We start from the raw sequence: 15,066 nt of genomic DNA on the forward strand, positions 1-15,066 counted from the left end.
CAGTGTTGGGTGGTTGATTAATGTTGTTGGAGTGATGTTGTCGTGTGCGTTTTTCGGTTTGAGGTCTTGTTGATCCCCTCACCATCTAGTTCCGTCACCGCTCAATCATCATTGTCCTTGGTGATGTCGTCCTGGTTGTCCCTGTTCCACTCCTCAAAGCTGGGAAAGCTAAAGTAGTAACCTTGATTGATGTTAGTTTGGGTTGGACCCGAAATCAAAGCATGAGGCATACCAGAAGGAGAGTCGGACATGACGGCGGATTGGCTTCCAGGGCTGCTGGAAGGAGAGTGCTCGCGGTGATCACGGCAGATAGACATGGGTCCAGCATGGCGTGGGATTGCCGCTGGGGTGGAGGCTTGCTCGGGAGACGGAGAATAGACGGCAACACGGTTGAGAAGATCAGTTGCTCTATGTGGCGACTCGGGACCAGCAAATGAGTTTCCAGTGGCATTGGAGACAGTGATTGAAGGCTCAGTTGCACTTGAACGTAGAAGGCGTGGTCTTGAGCGGTTTGACATTGTGTGTGAAGATGAGGATGATGACGAGTCTCGTCGCTGAGCTCTCACCGCACTTCGGCTGTGTGTATAAGAGGCCATTGTTGCTGTTGTGTGGAGGTTGTAGTAGTTGTTGATTGTGAGGATGAGTGATTGAGTTGGTTCGTGAATGAAGAGGGATGAATTCACATTTGAATAAGAATAACAATAGAAGTGAGAAAGGGTTTGGATGGGGTCGGAAGTGCTGGCAGTAGGTTCAATACATATTCCCAAAGTAAGGTCCGGCCGGCTCCAATATCAAGGCATCCACATCAACCTCCTCGTGGTACCAGAGCTAAGCTACCACGGCTGCGGTTAGTCCACAGCGGGTAAGCTAAGTAAGGTAAAGTAAAGACGAGCAGGGCATGGCATGGCAATGGACAAGGGTTGGGGTGAGGTGGTGGCATTGCCTTGCATACGTGTGTGGTGTACCGCAAGTCTTGTAAAATCATCATTGATCAAGGCTTGGGACCGAGCAAGCAGGGGTAGGTCTGCGTCTACGTTTACAGTGACCACAGGCAGAGTAGGTATCATGTATTAAAAGCATGTCTGCCCAGTGTCTGCAGTTGTTGGCATCTGATTGCCACTTGTCGTCGGCTTATGGCTGCATTTGAGTGAACGTGTGTGCGTGTGCCCTTTCTGCGCTGTGCGATGCGGTGCGTTGTCTCGAGGTGTATGGCTTGGGCCCCACCCAGTCCAGCATCCTGGGCCTCTGACTCTCTGCCCCTGGGCCCTTTTTTAGGCTTGCGCGGGCCCCGGGGACCGCAGGCGGGTTTCCCGTAGGTGCAGGTTTCCAGGCTTGCAGGGGGGCAAAGGGGTCTGGGGCAGCTAGAAAGCCTGTAAAGCCAGTGGTGACTCGCCCTGATGAGGCACTCGTTAACTTTCGGACCCAGCGGAGGTCACAGAAACGTCTGGCGGTAAGGCAATACTATGGGAATCGTGGTCAAGCTACTGTCGCATTGCTACCCAACAGGTCGTCAATGTGCATACCGCTTAAAGGGCAGCGACGTTGAATGTTTGTTTTTGGTTTTTTCCTTGGAAAAGAAAACAAACCCGGCAATCCTTCTGTTTGGATCGCACCGATGGACGCGCACAATCGAATGTCAGTGTCGACTAGTCAAAACCTTGCTTTGAGGAGAAAAGGGAGAGAAAAGAGGGAAAATGGAATGGTCAGCAAACCTAACGGTTAGGCCAGGAAGTCTCTCTAGCGTTTATTGGCTCTGTAAATTGGTGGTGTAGTGGCTAGATGACCAAAAAACACACACACAAAAGCAGCATGATGGGTGGGTGATGCGATGATAATTCAAAGTGGAAACAATGGAGTTGTTTTTTTTGTTTTTTTTTAGGTGTCAGTCAATTTACTAGACAAATCATTACATTGCATTCATATCGCTAGAAGGCCTCATTCATCTCGTACCTGATAAGCACGATGGATCACCATGTACATGTCAATCAATCAATCCACGTAGTAAATTATCCGACGCAGTCAATTAATCAATTAATATCCCCAATTTACTCAACAGCCCCAGTCTGAGTCTGACATTGCACCGCATAGCATCGCATGCCAACATGGATAGACGTGGTTATTGTCATTGTGATGAATCGGCCATTCTGTACATACATACAGTCAAGACAAGACAGGCCAGGGTTGACAACCCAACCTTCGGAGTATTTCCCTCAGAGTAATAGTGACGGTTAATAATAGACTCTGTGACCTGACAGTCGGTGCCAGTTCAATTTAGCCAGCGCAAGACAAGGCTGTCTGGTCTAGATGTAATTAACTAATTAATTGTTTATTTTGATAAATCATCAATCTCTTTCTCCTCCGCCTCGTGTATTGGGTTCCCCTTGGTCCATGCTCTTGCTAATTAATGTACTCCATACTCATCCAGCTGTCATACATGATCATGCCCGTGACCGAAAAAGACAGGCCTTACACGTGTACTGTACATCACATACAGTACCATGGGTCATCCATGGACCATAGATATGGTTGCCTTAGATTAGGCACTTACAAGAGTGCCTTATCATGGACGGTAAGCCCTTGTAGTCGGCAAATCAATTCATTCAGGTTGGGTGTAATTACATACACACAAGTATTTCCTTCTGACTCCGTCCTTCTTGTACAGCTCACCCATTTCGTGTCCTGTGACCGCCTCACCGGTTAAGAATAACGGGTCTCTCAATGCTACTAAAAAGGTGCCGCGGCCCATAAATTTATTCGGTGCTAACTCTGTTGGAACAAATATCTCGTTTCGCAGGCTTCCATCCCGAGTTCCACTTCCACCCTCTACAAGTTACACTGCAACGTCCATCTTCAAATCTCGCAACCTCTACAGACTGACGCTTAGGACGGTTGTGGTTCGAAAAAATGGTCTCTGCAATCTTCCGATTTGCCCTGCACCGCCAAATCTTGACCGGGTACCTCGTTCGGGACACTCGACCCCAACACCATGGATGAGATGCCACCATCACATCGCATCATCGTATGGCTTTGGATCAATCAAGATGCTTCCACGCAAAACGGCTCAGACCGACCTGCAGAAGTATGCAAACTTGGGAACAAGCTGACGGACGCAACCCCGCCACGTCTCTCCTGTTTTGTCCAACTGTCCGCCCGTATCTATCCGGTCGGTCGCCTTGGCTTTGATTTGATATCCTTTAATGGTCGAAGCTGCCACAGTCGTCAGTCATTATGCTACTGTTGCTCTAGATGGCATGGGAACACTCACTCTTCCCATATTCTTCCTTGGACCGCCTGCAGCTCTTCGGTTGTCATACGTTTACCAGTGGTGAAGTAGCCTTGAATCTCCGTTAGTTTCCGCCTTGCTTGCTCGTAGACCTTTGGGTCCGTTCACTCACCTGCTGTAATCTTGGCGTCAATCTCGACTCGAGAATCGGCTGGAATAAGCTCTTCAGGGAGCTCGACTCGCTCGTGAATCGGGATTCTGTGCACCATGTTAGATAATCTCGCATCGACAATGACTCGACCGATTCATCAGCTTACCCTTGTCCGACAATCGCATCATGCTTCATACTAAGATATAGTCAGCCGGCTGTTTTCTCGACGTGTTGGGTCCTCAACCACTCACTTGCTCATACTAAGCATTCTGTCAATCTTCTTTATGCCCAGCCAGTGCAGGATATCAGGCATGAGAGCCTGGAATCGCATGTCTTTGACACCAGCAATGTTCTCAGTTCTCTTGAAGTAGTCGGATGCGCGATCAGCTCCTCGTTTACGGGCGTTGTAGACCACTGCCCCAGAATTAGTTCCCCAGATCAACATGCACGTCGCATTTTATCCTTACAATACTGCCGACATAGTTAGCTCCACTCCATTTTGGTGAAGTACGGTTTTCAGCAAACTTACCTTGGTGACCTCTCCCAAGGCTCGTCCTTCCTTTCTAAAGTAGATGACAACACCACTGCCACCATTCTGTGCCTCTTTAACGGCCTCCTCAATACCGAAGATCAGGTACGGTCGGCAGGTGCAAATATCGGATCCGAATACGTCGCTACCGTTGCACTAGGTGCTAGTCAGCGGGCTTGGACATGCCATAATATCTAAAGCTGGCAACATACCTCATCGTGAATTCTCAGAGACAATCGAACCGACTCGTCCGACATCTTTGCAGGGTCTCCGAAACAGTACACGGTGAGACCACCTAGAATCATGTCAGCACAGTACATTGGTATGGTCTGGAACAAGACGTACCGATAGGTGGGAGGAAGACTTTGATGTCTCCACGAGTAATGAGCTTGGCTATGTCAGTTGACATGTTTTTTCTTAAGACAAAGTTCAACTTACCTCTGGGTAACTTCCACCAGTGTGTTCGAACAGCGAACGTCGAAGAGTGGCCTCATCTATGCGATATCAACACCTATACGAGACGAAACCAAATAGCTGTTGTGCACTTACCGATACCAAATCGTTCTGCCACGCCAGGCAGATACCAGACCTATTGTGACAATTAGTTTCGTTCTGCTCCATTTCCATCTGGAAAACATACCGGCTCGACCGCAAACTTGGTGACAGCCAATTCACCCTGATCGTTCAGACACACTTTGCCATCGGGCACCCTATAAACAGGCTGTCAGTTTGTTGGCGCAAAACAATGAGTTCCAATTTAGACTCACAGTCGCCCAGCCTTGACGCTCTCGGCAAGTTCTGGCAGCTATTGGCACACTCTGTCAGTATTCTTCCCGGACATCCAACAGTTCTTCCATCACCAACCTTCATATGAGCCTTAGTGATGGCAATGGTGGGTCGAATGTCAACTAGAAGCCCTGTCAGTACGTCTCTTCTTGCCCGTTGTCGTGGCTCATACCATTGTCCTTCTCAATTGTGTCCTTGAACAGCCATGGAGCAAGATGTCCCCAAGGGTCCATCGCGACAATCTTCTTTTGGTCTCCCCATTGAGGGAAGGGGCCAATGTTGGCGGCCGGCTCGGTGTTGGTGAAGTCGGGTCTATTGGTGATATCGTTAGTAAGGTGGTGTCTTTACGTGTAGTCGGGCAAAAGACAAACCGGTGATCGCTGTCCAACTCCTTGCTGGCGACTGCAAGTGCATAGTAGATCGAGTAAGAACCACCACTGCGATTATGCTTAGTATGGTTTCGCTCCAAACAACGTAACGTAGAAACTTACTGGGCTAAATAACACGGTTAACGAAAGGCCTAGTTAGTAGAATGGAATGTTCAACGAACCTCCAACAGCTAAACACAAATTACGGGTGTCAGTAACACGCACTCACACATGCATTACAGGTACGGACAAACGAACCATTACGACGTCGAATAGTAGTAGCAGCCCTTGAAACTACGATTGGGCCACGCTTAACAGGGTCTGAGTTACCCCAGTCCATAGGCAAAGGGTTAATTCCAATCTGCTTTGGGTAAGTCCTGGTTACCTTGTGTGAGCGAGCCGTGTTAGTCAAGTTTGTGTTGAGGAAATCCTCACGTTAAGATGATGCGCGAAGTGAAACCTTGCTGGCGCTGGACGGCTGTAGGGGCCTCGGGAGCTTTCAATTTGTCTCCGGAGGCAATAGGAAGCTCTACTGAAGGTGTTTCACCCTCATTGGCATCCTCACTAGAACCAATATCGAGAACGTTGTTCTTGGCATGATCTCCAGTAGCTTCGTCGATCGATCTACCAGAGAGCGACTCGACAGCATTCACGAGTAGGGCTTGAGTGCGCTGAATCTCTTGCAGCGCTTCCAGCATGTCGGATTGCTGATCGTTGGCCGCCATGATGACGGGCTTAGGCTTGGGAAATGTTGTTATAAGTGTCGTGTTGGGTACGTGTCTCTAGGGTAATCGGGGTTCAGTGCATACAATTGCGAACAACTGACAGCAGAGAAAAGACAGGAATGAAAGGAAACAGATGTAAAAAAGAAAAGAGAAGAGAGTTTATTGCTGAACAAGAAAAGATAAAGGGGAAACTTGAGTGCGGAACAACAGGAAGAGCGGTCGGCGGAAGACGTGGTGACACGAGCTCTTCAACAACCGTCATCTGCAGGGGAGCTGTAGCATGCCTAACCTCCAAAAGCTTCAGATAATACATAATTTGTAGATACCAAGATAATGCCGTCCAAGCTGTACTACCCTAACCTCATCTGTCACCTCCAAGGTCAGCAGGGCAGCGGGAAAGACCCTTATAAGATCATAACTTTTGTTTAACGGGACACCGTAACCGGGCTAGAGAAGAGGGGAGCTGTCCCAACAAGGAGAAGTCATGATAGGCACAGTCAGTCGCATACAGTGTCCGCGTGTAATCTAACTCGACAGGCAATTGATAGTTGACGATTCGCTGATAAGAGGCCACATGATAAGGAAGGATGCAGGTTCAAAGCAATTGTCCTCAAGCCTCACCTCGATAGGTCCCCACTAACTAACAGTAGAGCTACGCTACCCCGCCATATCAGAAGGGAAACTCCCCTGCATCAAAGCACTGGTGCCCAAGTGAGACTGACCTAGGATTAGGAAGACCATGATAGGCCTTGTTGAGTCGGATGCAAGCCTAAGACGACATGTGTTGTTGACTGTTTGACCTCTCTCACCGTCTTGTATGACATGACTCTTGTCAAATTTGATACTGTATCAGAATGCACTTGGTGTTTGCTTGAAATATGAACAAAAAGGATCTGCTGTCCCCAAACATAAGTACCTACTAATGTATGGCAATCTGAGATATGCTCTACTATCTCCTTCCCTTTCACTTTACTTCACGGAAACCGGCGTTCAAAGTGTTGACCTCCGGAGGTCGCCGGGAGGCGGGGGCGGGGCACTTGGTTCCTTTGCCGTTCTAAAGGGTGACAGAAAAGCTGGCCTCCAAATTAAAGTATTCAAAAATAAACAGTCTGGTGGACGATTGACATCGGCGTATACTGACCTGCTGATTTCGTCTCTTGGACTTAAGTGGGCAGCTTTTCCAACACCCTGATACCGCTTAATGCCCGCCTAGTTCCCCGCGCTACACACACCTCATCGCCTATAGACACACCTACCGTCCAAACTGCCGCGCGCTTGTGCACTAACAAAGTTGTTTTCGAAAGTGAGAGCACGTGCAAGCAAGCAAACCCAAATGGAGGAGTCACCGTGAATTGCGCTGAACTGATAAGATAAGACGTTATCATCCCTGACCCGACTTGAACTGGCGCTGTCTTGTCCCAAGTTACCTAAAGCTCGACATCAGCAAATCCGATCCATCGCTTCGTTTCGTTTCGTCACGTCTCCAGTCGCGCACGAATCGCGAAATACACATCACATCATGGGCAAGCGCAAGTCTTCAAGCAAGCCTATGGGGCCCAAGAAGGTTCGTCGCATTCTTCATATTCCTTTTCTCATTCTCCCCCAAAGAACTTTTGGCGCTCACACTAATTCCAGAAAGATCCCCTTCCCACTACTTTCGCATGCCTCTTCTGTAACCATGAAAACTCAGTCTCGGTCAAGCTCGACAAGAAAGCTGGTGTCGGTCAACTAGACTGCCGTGTTTGCGGTCAAAAATTCCAGTGCGCAGTCAACTGTACGGACCCAGCAACCACCAATATATCTTACGCTAGGCGCATCGCTTTACTAACATTGCGACAGATCTATCCGCTGCAGTTGATGTTTATGGTGAATGGGTTGACGCGGCCGGTATGTCTACAACATCCTACACACGAATCCATCAACAACGACTGATTTTTTACCAGATGCTGTCGCCAAGGAAGATAACGCGGAGCCTGGCTACGGTGGCACATCTCGAGGAGGATCTGGACGAGGCAACCGAACGGCGGTCGAAGAGGACTACGACGACCAATACGGAGATGATGATTATTAAACGTTTCTTTTACGCGCCATGTAACAATACCAAGATTTGCTACGTCCTTTGCTCGACAAGTCCATTCCTTCCGCTCGCGACTCGATATGATACATGGCTGCCGCCATGATTCTGCCCTTAGATGGTGTAGAATCTGTCTCCAAAGTCTCCCAGTCCAGGAACGATATAACTGTTGAATGGTCAGCATGTGCATAACGTGAAATGAATCTCCATACTTCTTCTCGTCGAGGCCCTGGAGAAAATCGGTCAGTCAAAGGGCTACAGCGATACAGGCAGGCAAGGCAACAAACCTCATCGATGAAAGCCGTTACGACCCTCAAGCGAGGGAACTTGGCAGAAAAGTTCTTGACGCCTTCGGGGCTTGCAATCAAGTTGAGGAACAGAATATGCTCTTCAGGCACACCTCGGGCCTTGAGAACTTGGACAGCCATGGTTGCGGAGCCACCTGTACGATTGCGTTAGACGAATGGATTGCGACACGTGCAGCCTGTGTAACAAGGCGGGATGTTGTCATACCAGTAGCAAACATGGGATCCAAGAGAAGCACCCATCGGTCAGCAATATCCTCGGGCAACTTATCGTAGAAAAGCTTAGGCTGGGCCGTCTCCTCGTCACGCTGGATCAAGATCTTTCCGATACGAACAGAGCGGCAGCAGTCGCGGAGACCCTGCTCCATAGCCTCACCAGCTCTCATGATAGACACACCGCAAATCTTGCCCTGGAACATGAGACCATTGTAGGTACGACCAATAGGCGTAGTGACAGTATGCTCAATGACGGGCAGATGGTTAAGACCTTCCTCGACAAGCAGACGAATAATTCGGTTGGAGTAGAAGATAAAGTCTGCTCGCTCCGTCTCTTTGCTACGGATCATCCTGGACATTCTCAGCTCCACGACATAACTTAAGGTGCAGACACCCGATTAGGGAAGCGGACATACGACAATAGGGCAATGAGCTGAGGGGTCTGGGGCAGAACATGGACATTGTCTAGGTTGACGTCGACAGAGACGGTAGCACTGGGCTTCTGTTGTTGAGTACGGTACGAAGGGCCGACAGGTGTTGTGTGAGGGTCTTGGGTCTTATCCGCCATGTTTGCTAGCTGCAAGGTTTGTTATGTTGTTTGGAGGGGAGGGTTCTGGTGATGGACTGATTGATTGATGGCGGGGGAGGTCAAGTTTGGTTTGCTGCACAGATCAAATATTTATGAGTGGGCAAGCGGAGCACAATCGAATCAAAGCAAAGCTGTTGCTGGCAGTTGGGCCCGATACGAAAGAGTCGAGTACAAGATTGAATGTGTAAGAGAGGATCTTAGCTTTCTACCTATCAATAAGAAGCCCCAAGGATAAGAGAATCCGTAGCTTTACCCAAGGCAGTAGGTCCCTTTAACGAAGCCACATGCAGCATGTATGTATGCGCAAAACGGGGATGTTAATCGGCCAGCGGGGAAGACCCTACCCTACAAGCATGAACAATGGATATCGGAGGAGACCGCCAGTGTTTGCAAGGGTTGATGTTAGTTAGTAGAGCAAGTAGGTTAGTAAATACATTGATAACAGTGGAGATAAAGCAAGAAGAACAATTGTTGTAATGCCGTTGCTTTTCGGAGGGAATATATCGAATACTGCTGTGTAACCAAAGTCCAACCAATTGACCTTTGTTGTTCTATTTATTCCGTTTCAGATGTAGCTCTCTTTTAGCATCATCTTTGTTATGGAGGTGTCTCGAGCTCTCTACCCGCTAAATGGAGAGGTAGAGGTTACACTAAACCTGCCCACATTGGAAATGTGCAACCTCCCTGGCTGTGAATCACTAACAAGACCCTGAATTTATAACGATTCATCCTCTTGTGTTATTCACGTCTCCTCATTTTCATCTCTTTCAATGTACTTGCGCCTGTAGCAACACGCTGCATGCCTGTTGCCAAATACCGAAGGAGGGTTCACGCAGCTAACCGTCGACCTTGTACTGCCAAAGGTCCTTTCTTCGTCATCATACATTGTCCTATCACCTATCATAGGCCTTGTCAGATAACCTGACACGATCCAACCATAACCTCATTCGCATTCTCCTCACACGCTCCAAATCAAGCCCGCTATGACATCGCGAAATGGACCAGCAGCGCCCATCCCGCGAAAGATTGTGACGTATGGCAAACCCTCCCGCAGGCGCTTTATGCGCGACGCGATGCCCCTCCGAACCGCCGAATCGTTCTCTATGTCAACTGCAACAGAATCTGCCACAAAGCCATCAAAGCCATCTTTACCGAGATCCGTATCAGATCCATCAACCCGATCACCTGCTGATAGTCGATTCGATGAACCGAACCGTACAAGATCTGGAGAAGAGCGCAAAGCAGAAACGCGCGAAGCGACGGACACGAGAAAACGGAAGCGCCCACAAGCTGCGCTTTCTGAAACGATCGACGAGGAACCGTCATCTATCATTCATAAACAAACGAATCCTACGACTACGCTGGCGCCACGGCCATTAGGAGGAACCTCGGAGAACGATGGGAAAGCTGCTGCGCCCGCCCGCCGCTCGCCGATCACAAAAAAGAGCCCAAAAGACAAGATTGCACGATCTCGGCCTCTGTCACGAAGCAAATCTGATGTTTCAACGATTGAGGTCAGCTCAAAAATTGCGCCACCTGTATTCAAAGATCGCGACGATGAACCGCCCAGACCAAAAAAGCGACGTCCACGATTGATCGACGCTTTGGCGGCTCAACGAGCAGACACGGAGTCGGAAGATTCGGACCAGGAAACAGAGGAAGCCAGGCCTCTCTCACGTTCGAACAGCGGTACAGGCACCGAAGTTGAAACACCTTCTCAACAGTCGCAATCACAGTCGCAATCGCAAAACTCTCAAAATCACTCACAAGATTCCGCAATATGGCAGAGAAATCGCCCTGCAGTAGCACTCAAAGGGCGACGAGTCAAGTATACATACGGCCAGTCACGGTCAATTCTGAGCGAGTCGTCTTCAAAACTCAGCGAGCCCAGTCAGGGGATCGGAATGGCCACTACAGAAGAGGAGCTCGATGCGCTTTTGGCCACACCTCCAGAGCCTATCAACCCTGATCCTTTCGCCATGGACGACGACGACGATATGGAAGATGACATGATTCGACCTGCCATTAAGAGCGTGCATGAGCTACGGCGAGCTGGGGCCAACAACCGCTTCGCCGATGAGATGGAGGATCTGCTTGCTCGGATAGGAACCCCTAGCAGCACTCCATCTTCCCTAAGGAGGACCGCGCTGTTGGAGCTTTCCCAGAGGCTACAGCGCAAAGAATTCATCAGCCAATTTCGGGACCACGCAACGCGCGATAAAGTCGCCGCCAATATCGGACAAGAAAAGGACGTTATAAGCGGATTCGCCCTGTCAGCTGTTCTCGTCACATTTCTCAACTTCAGCCCTGCAGCCCACTTACTACAGCAGCTCGTCAGCGACGGGCTTGGGGAGCTGCTCAGTGTACTTCTGCGGGTGCCCGAAGATATTGACGAGATTGCTGCCGGCAAGATGAGGCTTTCCAAGACAACCAGAAACTCACTCCACGAGGTGAAAAATAATCTCACAAAGTTGAACGTTTGGTATGGGCGGCGCTCTGAGAAGCTCTCGCCACAAACGCTTGCGCTGCAATTATTGAACATTGTATGTCAACAAATCGATGCGATGCATTCATCGGTGGTTGTCAAGGACGTTGAAAATGATCTCGATGTTATCATTGGAAACTGTGCGAGCGCAAATCCAAGAACTGACGCGACGTTGGCTCTTGCGGTATCGATTTTGGCATCACAGTCGGGACTGACAATGAATGACGGAAATGAGATCTCCTGGGTTGCGCAGCAGACGCACCATGTGGCTCGCATTCTAGAAAACAGTTTACAGCAATGGCCAGAGAAACCTGGCGATGTCGAGACAGCAACCCTCAAATTGTCAATCAACATGTCCAACACAACACATGGAGCAGCAGCCTTTAGCGATAGGCTTCTCTTGTCGAGTCTTTCAAAAGCTATCCTCTCTGGATTCACTGCGGCCATGGACACTATGAGCAACCAACGCCTAAAGGAAGAAACTTATGATGGACTTTTGCTCGTACTTGGCGTGGGCATCAACGTACTAGAACGATGTGCACCTGCACGAGAGAATATGGATGGTGAGCAACTGGATGGCCTGGTGGCAGTATACTTGCAAAACCAGGCTCTGGTGCAAAAGGTAAAACTACACAGCCCAATGGTTTTGATGGATGTACAGCTAACATATATGATCAAGGCTGCTTCAGAAGAAAACTTGAAGCCAGGTGTAGCAAAGCTCGGCGTGGCTTTTGGCTATCTTTCCATCTTGCTGGGCTATCTGTCTCTGGTAGACGCGGCCCGGCAACGATTTGCAGAGCAGGCAGGAAGCCAAGGGCTTACGAGCCTTATTGGGTCGATAAAAGAGTTTATCGACGTGTACAGAGAGGTGGATAACAGGGTGACTGAGCTGGAAGGACTTGTCAACGACTTACAACAACGACGGCAACGACATTAATGGACTACAGGGATAAGGGATGAGGACTTGGGGACTATGTTCTGAATACGATTCTTTTTTAGCTTATATCATAGGATATGGCTGGACCACTGCTCGGACAGTTCTTAGACAAAAAAGGTCTAAATGAAATCAAAATCGCTATCTAGACAAGACCCGGAGGGTTGCAGTATTATTGCTGATATCTTTTGTCAAAATTCGGGGAAGCTATACCCGTGCCTCCGGATGTACGGTTATAGCTTCCCCGAATGCATATGTAGTTATGATTTTATGCATTGTAACAGTGAAGAGGGCGTCACGCCTAAAAAGGTATGATGTAAAAGGGAGGGGGAGGGGCTCGACTTTGGAGGGGAGGGAGCAGATCCGGTGGGGGTGTGTCCTGCTATTGGATTGGATTGGATCTCATCAGGAATGGATGACTTTCAGGAAGTTCCGTCACTCTTCAGGCTTGGCCTTCCATGGTTTGGCATTTATTAGCACAGCCAGTAGTACTTGTAGTTAGTTGCATTCGACTTTAACGTGCACCTCAAGTTCCAGGTCTTTCTACCAAGTTACAACATCATACACTCGCATTCTCTTTCCACATCGTCATCAACAGCATTCGTTTCTACTAATTCATCCTGTCTTCTTTTTTCTTGTCCCGTCACTCCGCTGTTGATCTGACTTTCTGTACGCCCCCAACGTCTGCATCATCACACGACGTTTAACAATCAAGACAGCAGTTTAAACTTTGTTTCACTCCTCCTTCATCTACAACTTGACGCTGTTGCACCATGCCTTCTCCCAAGCAAAGAAAGGTCGCTATTGTCGGCAGCCGCTCCGTCGGTGAGTAATTTGGCCCATTGATGGCTTTACACAATCATGTTTTCTACCATGGTTCAATTCGCTGACGGGATGAATCAACAGGCAAGTCGTCTCTAGCGGTACGATTCGTTGATGGCCACTTTGTCGACAGCTACTATCCCACGATCGAGAACACTTTCAGCAAAATGATCAAGTACAAGGGACAGGACTACTCGACCGAAATCGTCGATACAGCAGGCCAGGACGAGTACAGCATTCTCAACTCCAAGCATTTCATCGGTATTCATGGCTACATGCTCGTCTACTCAGTGTCATCACTGCCCTCTTTCGAAATGGTCCAGGTCATCCGTGAGAAGATTCTTAACCACTTGGTGAGTGTTTTCGCTTATGCGAGCAAGGTACCCAAACAAGCTAACCACAATCCTCGTCGTCTAGGGCACTGACTCCGTTCCCATCTGCATTGTCGGCAACAAGAGCGATTTGCGACCCGAGCAACGACAGGTCACTCCCGAAGATGGACAGAAGCTCTCCGAAAAGATACAATGCGGCTGGACCGAGGCGAGCGCGCGATACAACGAGAACGTTGGCAAGGCCTTCGAGCTCTTGATCGGACAGATCGAAAAGTCGCAGAACCCCGGCGAGGCACCAGCCAAGAGCAACTGCATTCTGATGTAAAGAGGGACCGAAAATGCTTCACCAGATGCACACATTCTGCCAGATCATCACGATCACAATGGTTAACTTGATTTGGGGCCGCGGGGCGGTCCACAAATCAAGTTCAGTTCAGTTCAATCCAGCCGGCGCCAGACAATGACTGAGACCTTATCGTTCCACGAGGTTACAGGGGCACAAGGCGACTTGGGTCGGGGATAGGGCAGACACAGACAGGATACGACAGGACGGACAGGACACGGGCTATGCCATGCCATGTGCGAATGAGCACCCTCTTTTGGTTAAATTCTCCGTTGCAAGTGGCACGCACAGTACAGTACTATGTACAGCTTGGATCCTTGCTTTGCTTTGCTTTGCTTTCACGTTTTGCTTGCCTTTGCAACTAGAGTATATATGGTTCAAATCAACGGGTCAGGGTTTTGGGTTCACTCTTGGAAATTTTCTGTCTCTGTCTCTCTCTCTCTCTCTCTCTCTCTCTCTCTCAGTCTCTTTTGTGTCTGTTGTCTGACTCGTATTAATGGTGTGTGTACTGATTCATGACCAGCCTCGAATGACTGACTGACATGTTGACCTTGGCGCAAAATGGTACTTGCAAGGATGCAAAGATGTGCAACTACCGATACGTACAGAGTACCTGGGCATGGTTTCTAGAATGAATCTAGAGGCACCAACCTCTCGGTGCCAGGCTAGGTCAGGCCGGGTCAGCCCAAGTTAGATTGACAGCTCGCTAGACAATTGGTTCCCAACAATTTGCGATACCTTGTTTCTGAACTTGTTAGTCTTCTCTTCTCCGAGCGGTCTGCACTGCGTCACTAAAAACATTGGTCCATCATGTGAAAGTGAAATGCACGATTCAAACAGAAAATACTCTTGACTCTATTCGGACGGCCCCGCTATCGGAGGTGCGTTAGTTGACCCAGGGTAACATCCGAGAGGGACAGGGACAATACCACCAGCTGTCTAGACATAGTCTAGGCACTAGTTGGATTCTCGTTGAGCCATGTGGTTTTGTCAGTTGGCGGTGATGAATTTAATGGAACAGTAAGTAAGTACTATAGGAAGTTAATAGTTTCTGGACAAGTCAGCGGTAATGGTCATTGTTGGGCGATTTGCATCTCTCCTGTCTACAGAAACTAATGATTCAGGCCTTGTAAGGCCTAGACAGAGAAAAGTGCGTACGTGTGCCACCATTCACAGCCTCAACT

The 15,066-nt window shown here is 49.0% G+C and overlaps 6 protein-coding genes across 6 annotated transcripts; 3 read left to right on the plus strand and 3 right to left on the minus strand.

The window, feature by feature from the left end:
- Positions 1–101: 101 nt before the first annotated feature.
- On the minus strand, positions 102–596 carry FSST1_001574 (uncharacterized protein; the record flags this gene model as incomplete). Its single annotated transcript, XM_083227481.1, has 2 exons — positions 102–181; positions 233–596. 2 exons carry the CDS (start codon positions 594–596, stop codon positions 102–104), a joined length of 444 nt encoding a protein of 147 aa, XP_083091756.1.
- A 2,465-nt stretch (positions 597–3,061) lies between these two features.
- FSST1_001575 (GTP cyclohydrolase N terminal-domain-containing protein) lies at positions 3,062–5,782 on the minus strand (the record flags this gene model as incomplete). The annotated part of the gene is made up of 19 exons (XM_083227482.1): positions 3,062–3,207; positions 3,315–3,335; positions 3,396–3,481; positions 3,541–3,570; positions 3,626–3,788; positions 3,842–3,845; positions 3,904–4,059; positions 4,116–4,198; positions 4,249–4,291; positions 4,342–4,397; positions 4,453–4,492; positions 4,544–4,613; positions 4,671–4,708; positions 4,768–4,811; positions 4,862–5,001; positions 5,061–5,126; positions 5,181–5,184; positions 5,316–5,434; positions 5,493–5,782. 19 exons carry the CDS (start codon positions 5,780–5,782, stop codon positions 3,062–3,064), a joined length of 1,599 nt encoding a protein of 532 aa, XP_083091757.1.
- A 1,519-nt stretch (positions 5,783–7,301) lies between these two features.
- FSST1_001576 (transcription elongation factor Elf1 like-domain-containing protein) lies at positions 7,302–7,853 on the plus strand (the record flags this gene model as incomplete). Its single annotated transcript, XM_083227483.1, has 4 exons — positions 7,302–7,346; positions 7,418–7,556; positions 7,622–7,669; positions 7,726–7,853. 4 exons carry the CDS (start codon positions 7,302–7,304, stop codon positions 7,851–7,853), a joined length of 360 nt encoding a protein of 119 aa, XP_083091758.1.
- A 117-nt stretch (positions 7,854–7,970) lies between these two features.
- Positions 7,971–8,945, minus strand: FSST1_001577 (uracil phosphoribosyltransferase; the record flags this gene model as incomplete). The annotated part of the gene is made up of 5 exons (XM_083227484.1): positions 7,971–8,022; positions 8,069–8,085; positions 8,144–8,298; positions 8,370–8,728; positions 8,794–8,945. 5 exons carry the CDS (start codon positions 8,943–8,945, stop codon positions 7,971–7,973), a joined length of 735 nt encoding a protein of 244 aa, XP_083091759.1.
- Positions 8,946–9,949: 1,004 nt separating this feature from the next.
- Positions 9,950–12,388, plus strand: FSST1_001578 (WAPL family protein; the record flags this gene model as incomplete). The annotated part of the gene is made up of 2 exons (XM_083227485.1): positions 9,950–12,073; positions 12,131–12,388. The coding sequence occupies 2 exons, from the start codon at positions 9,950–9,952 to the stop codon at positions 12,386–12,388; spliced, it is 2,382 nt and encodes a 793-aa protein (XP_083091760.1).
- A 770-nt stretch (positions 12,389–13,158) lies between these two features.
- Positions 13,159–13,864, plus strand: FSST1_001579 (protein RHB1; the record flags this gene model as incomplete). The annotated part of the gene is made up of 3 exons (XM_083227486.1): positions 13,159–13,210; positions 13,292–13,560; positions 13,625–13,864. 3 exons carry the CDS (start codon positions 13,159–13,161, stop codon positions 13,862–13,864), a joined length of 561 nt encoding a protein of 186 aa, XP_083091761.1.
- Positions 13,865–15,066: the final 1,202 nt, after the last annotated feature.

The sequence above is a fragment of the Fusarium sambucinum genome, chromosome IV, assembly GCF_050947815.1.
Source record: "Fusarium sambucinum isolate potato_lamoka chromosome IV, whole genome shotgun sequence".
In the NCBI taxonomy this organism is placed as follows: Eukaryota; Fungi; Ascomycota; class Sordariomycetes; order Hypocreales; family Nectriaceae; genus Fusarium; species Fusarium sambucinum.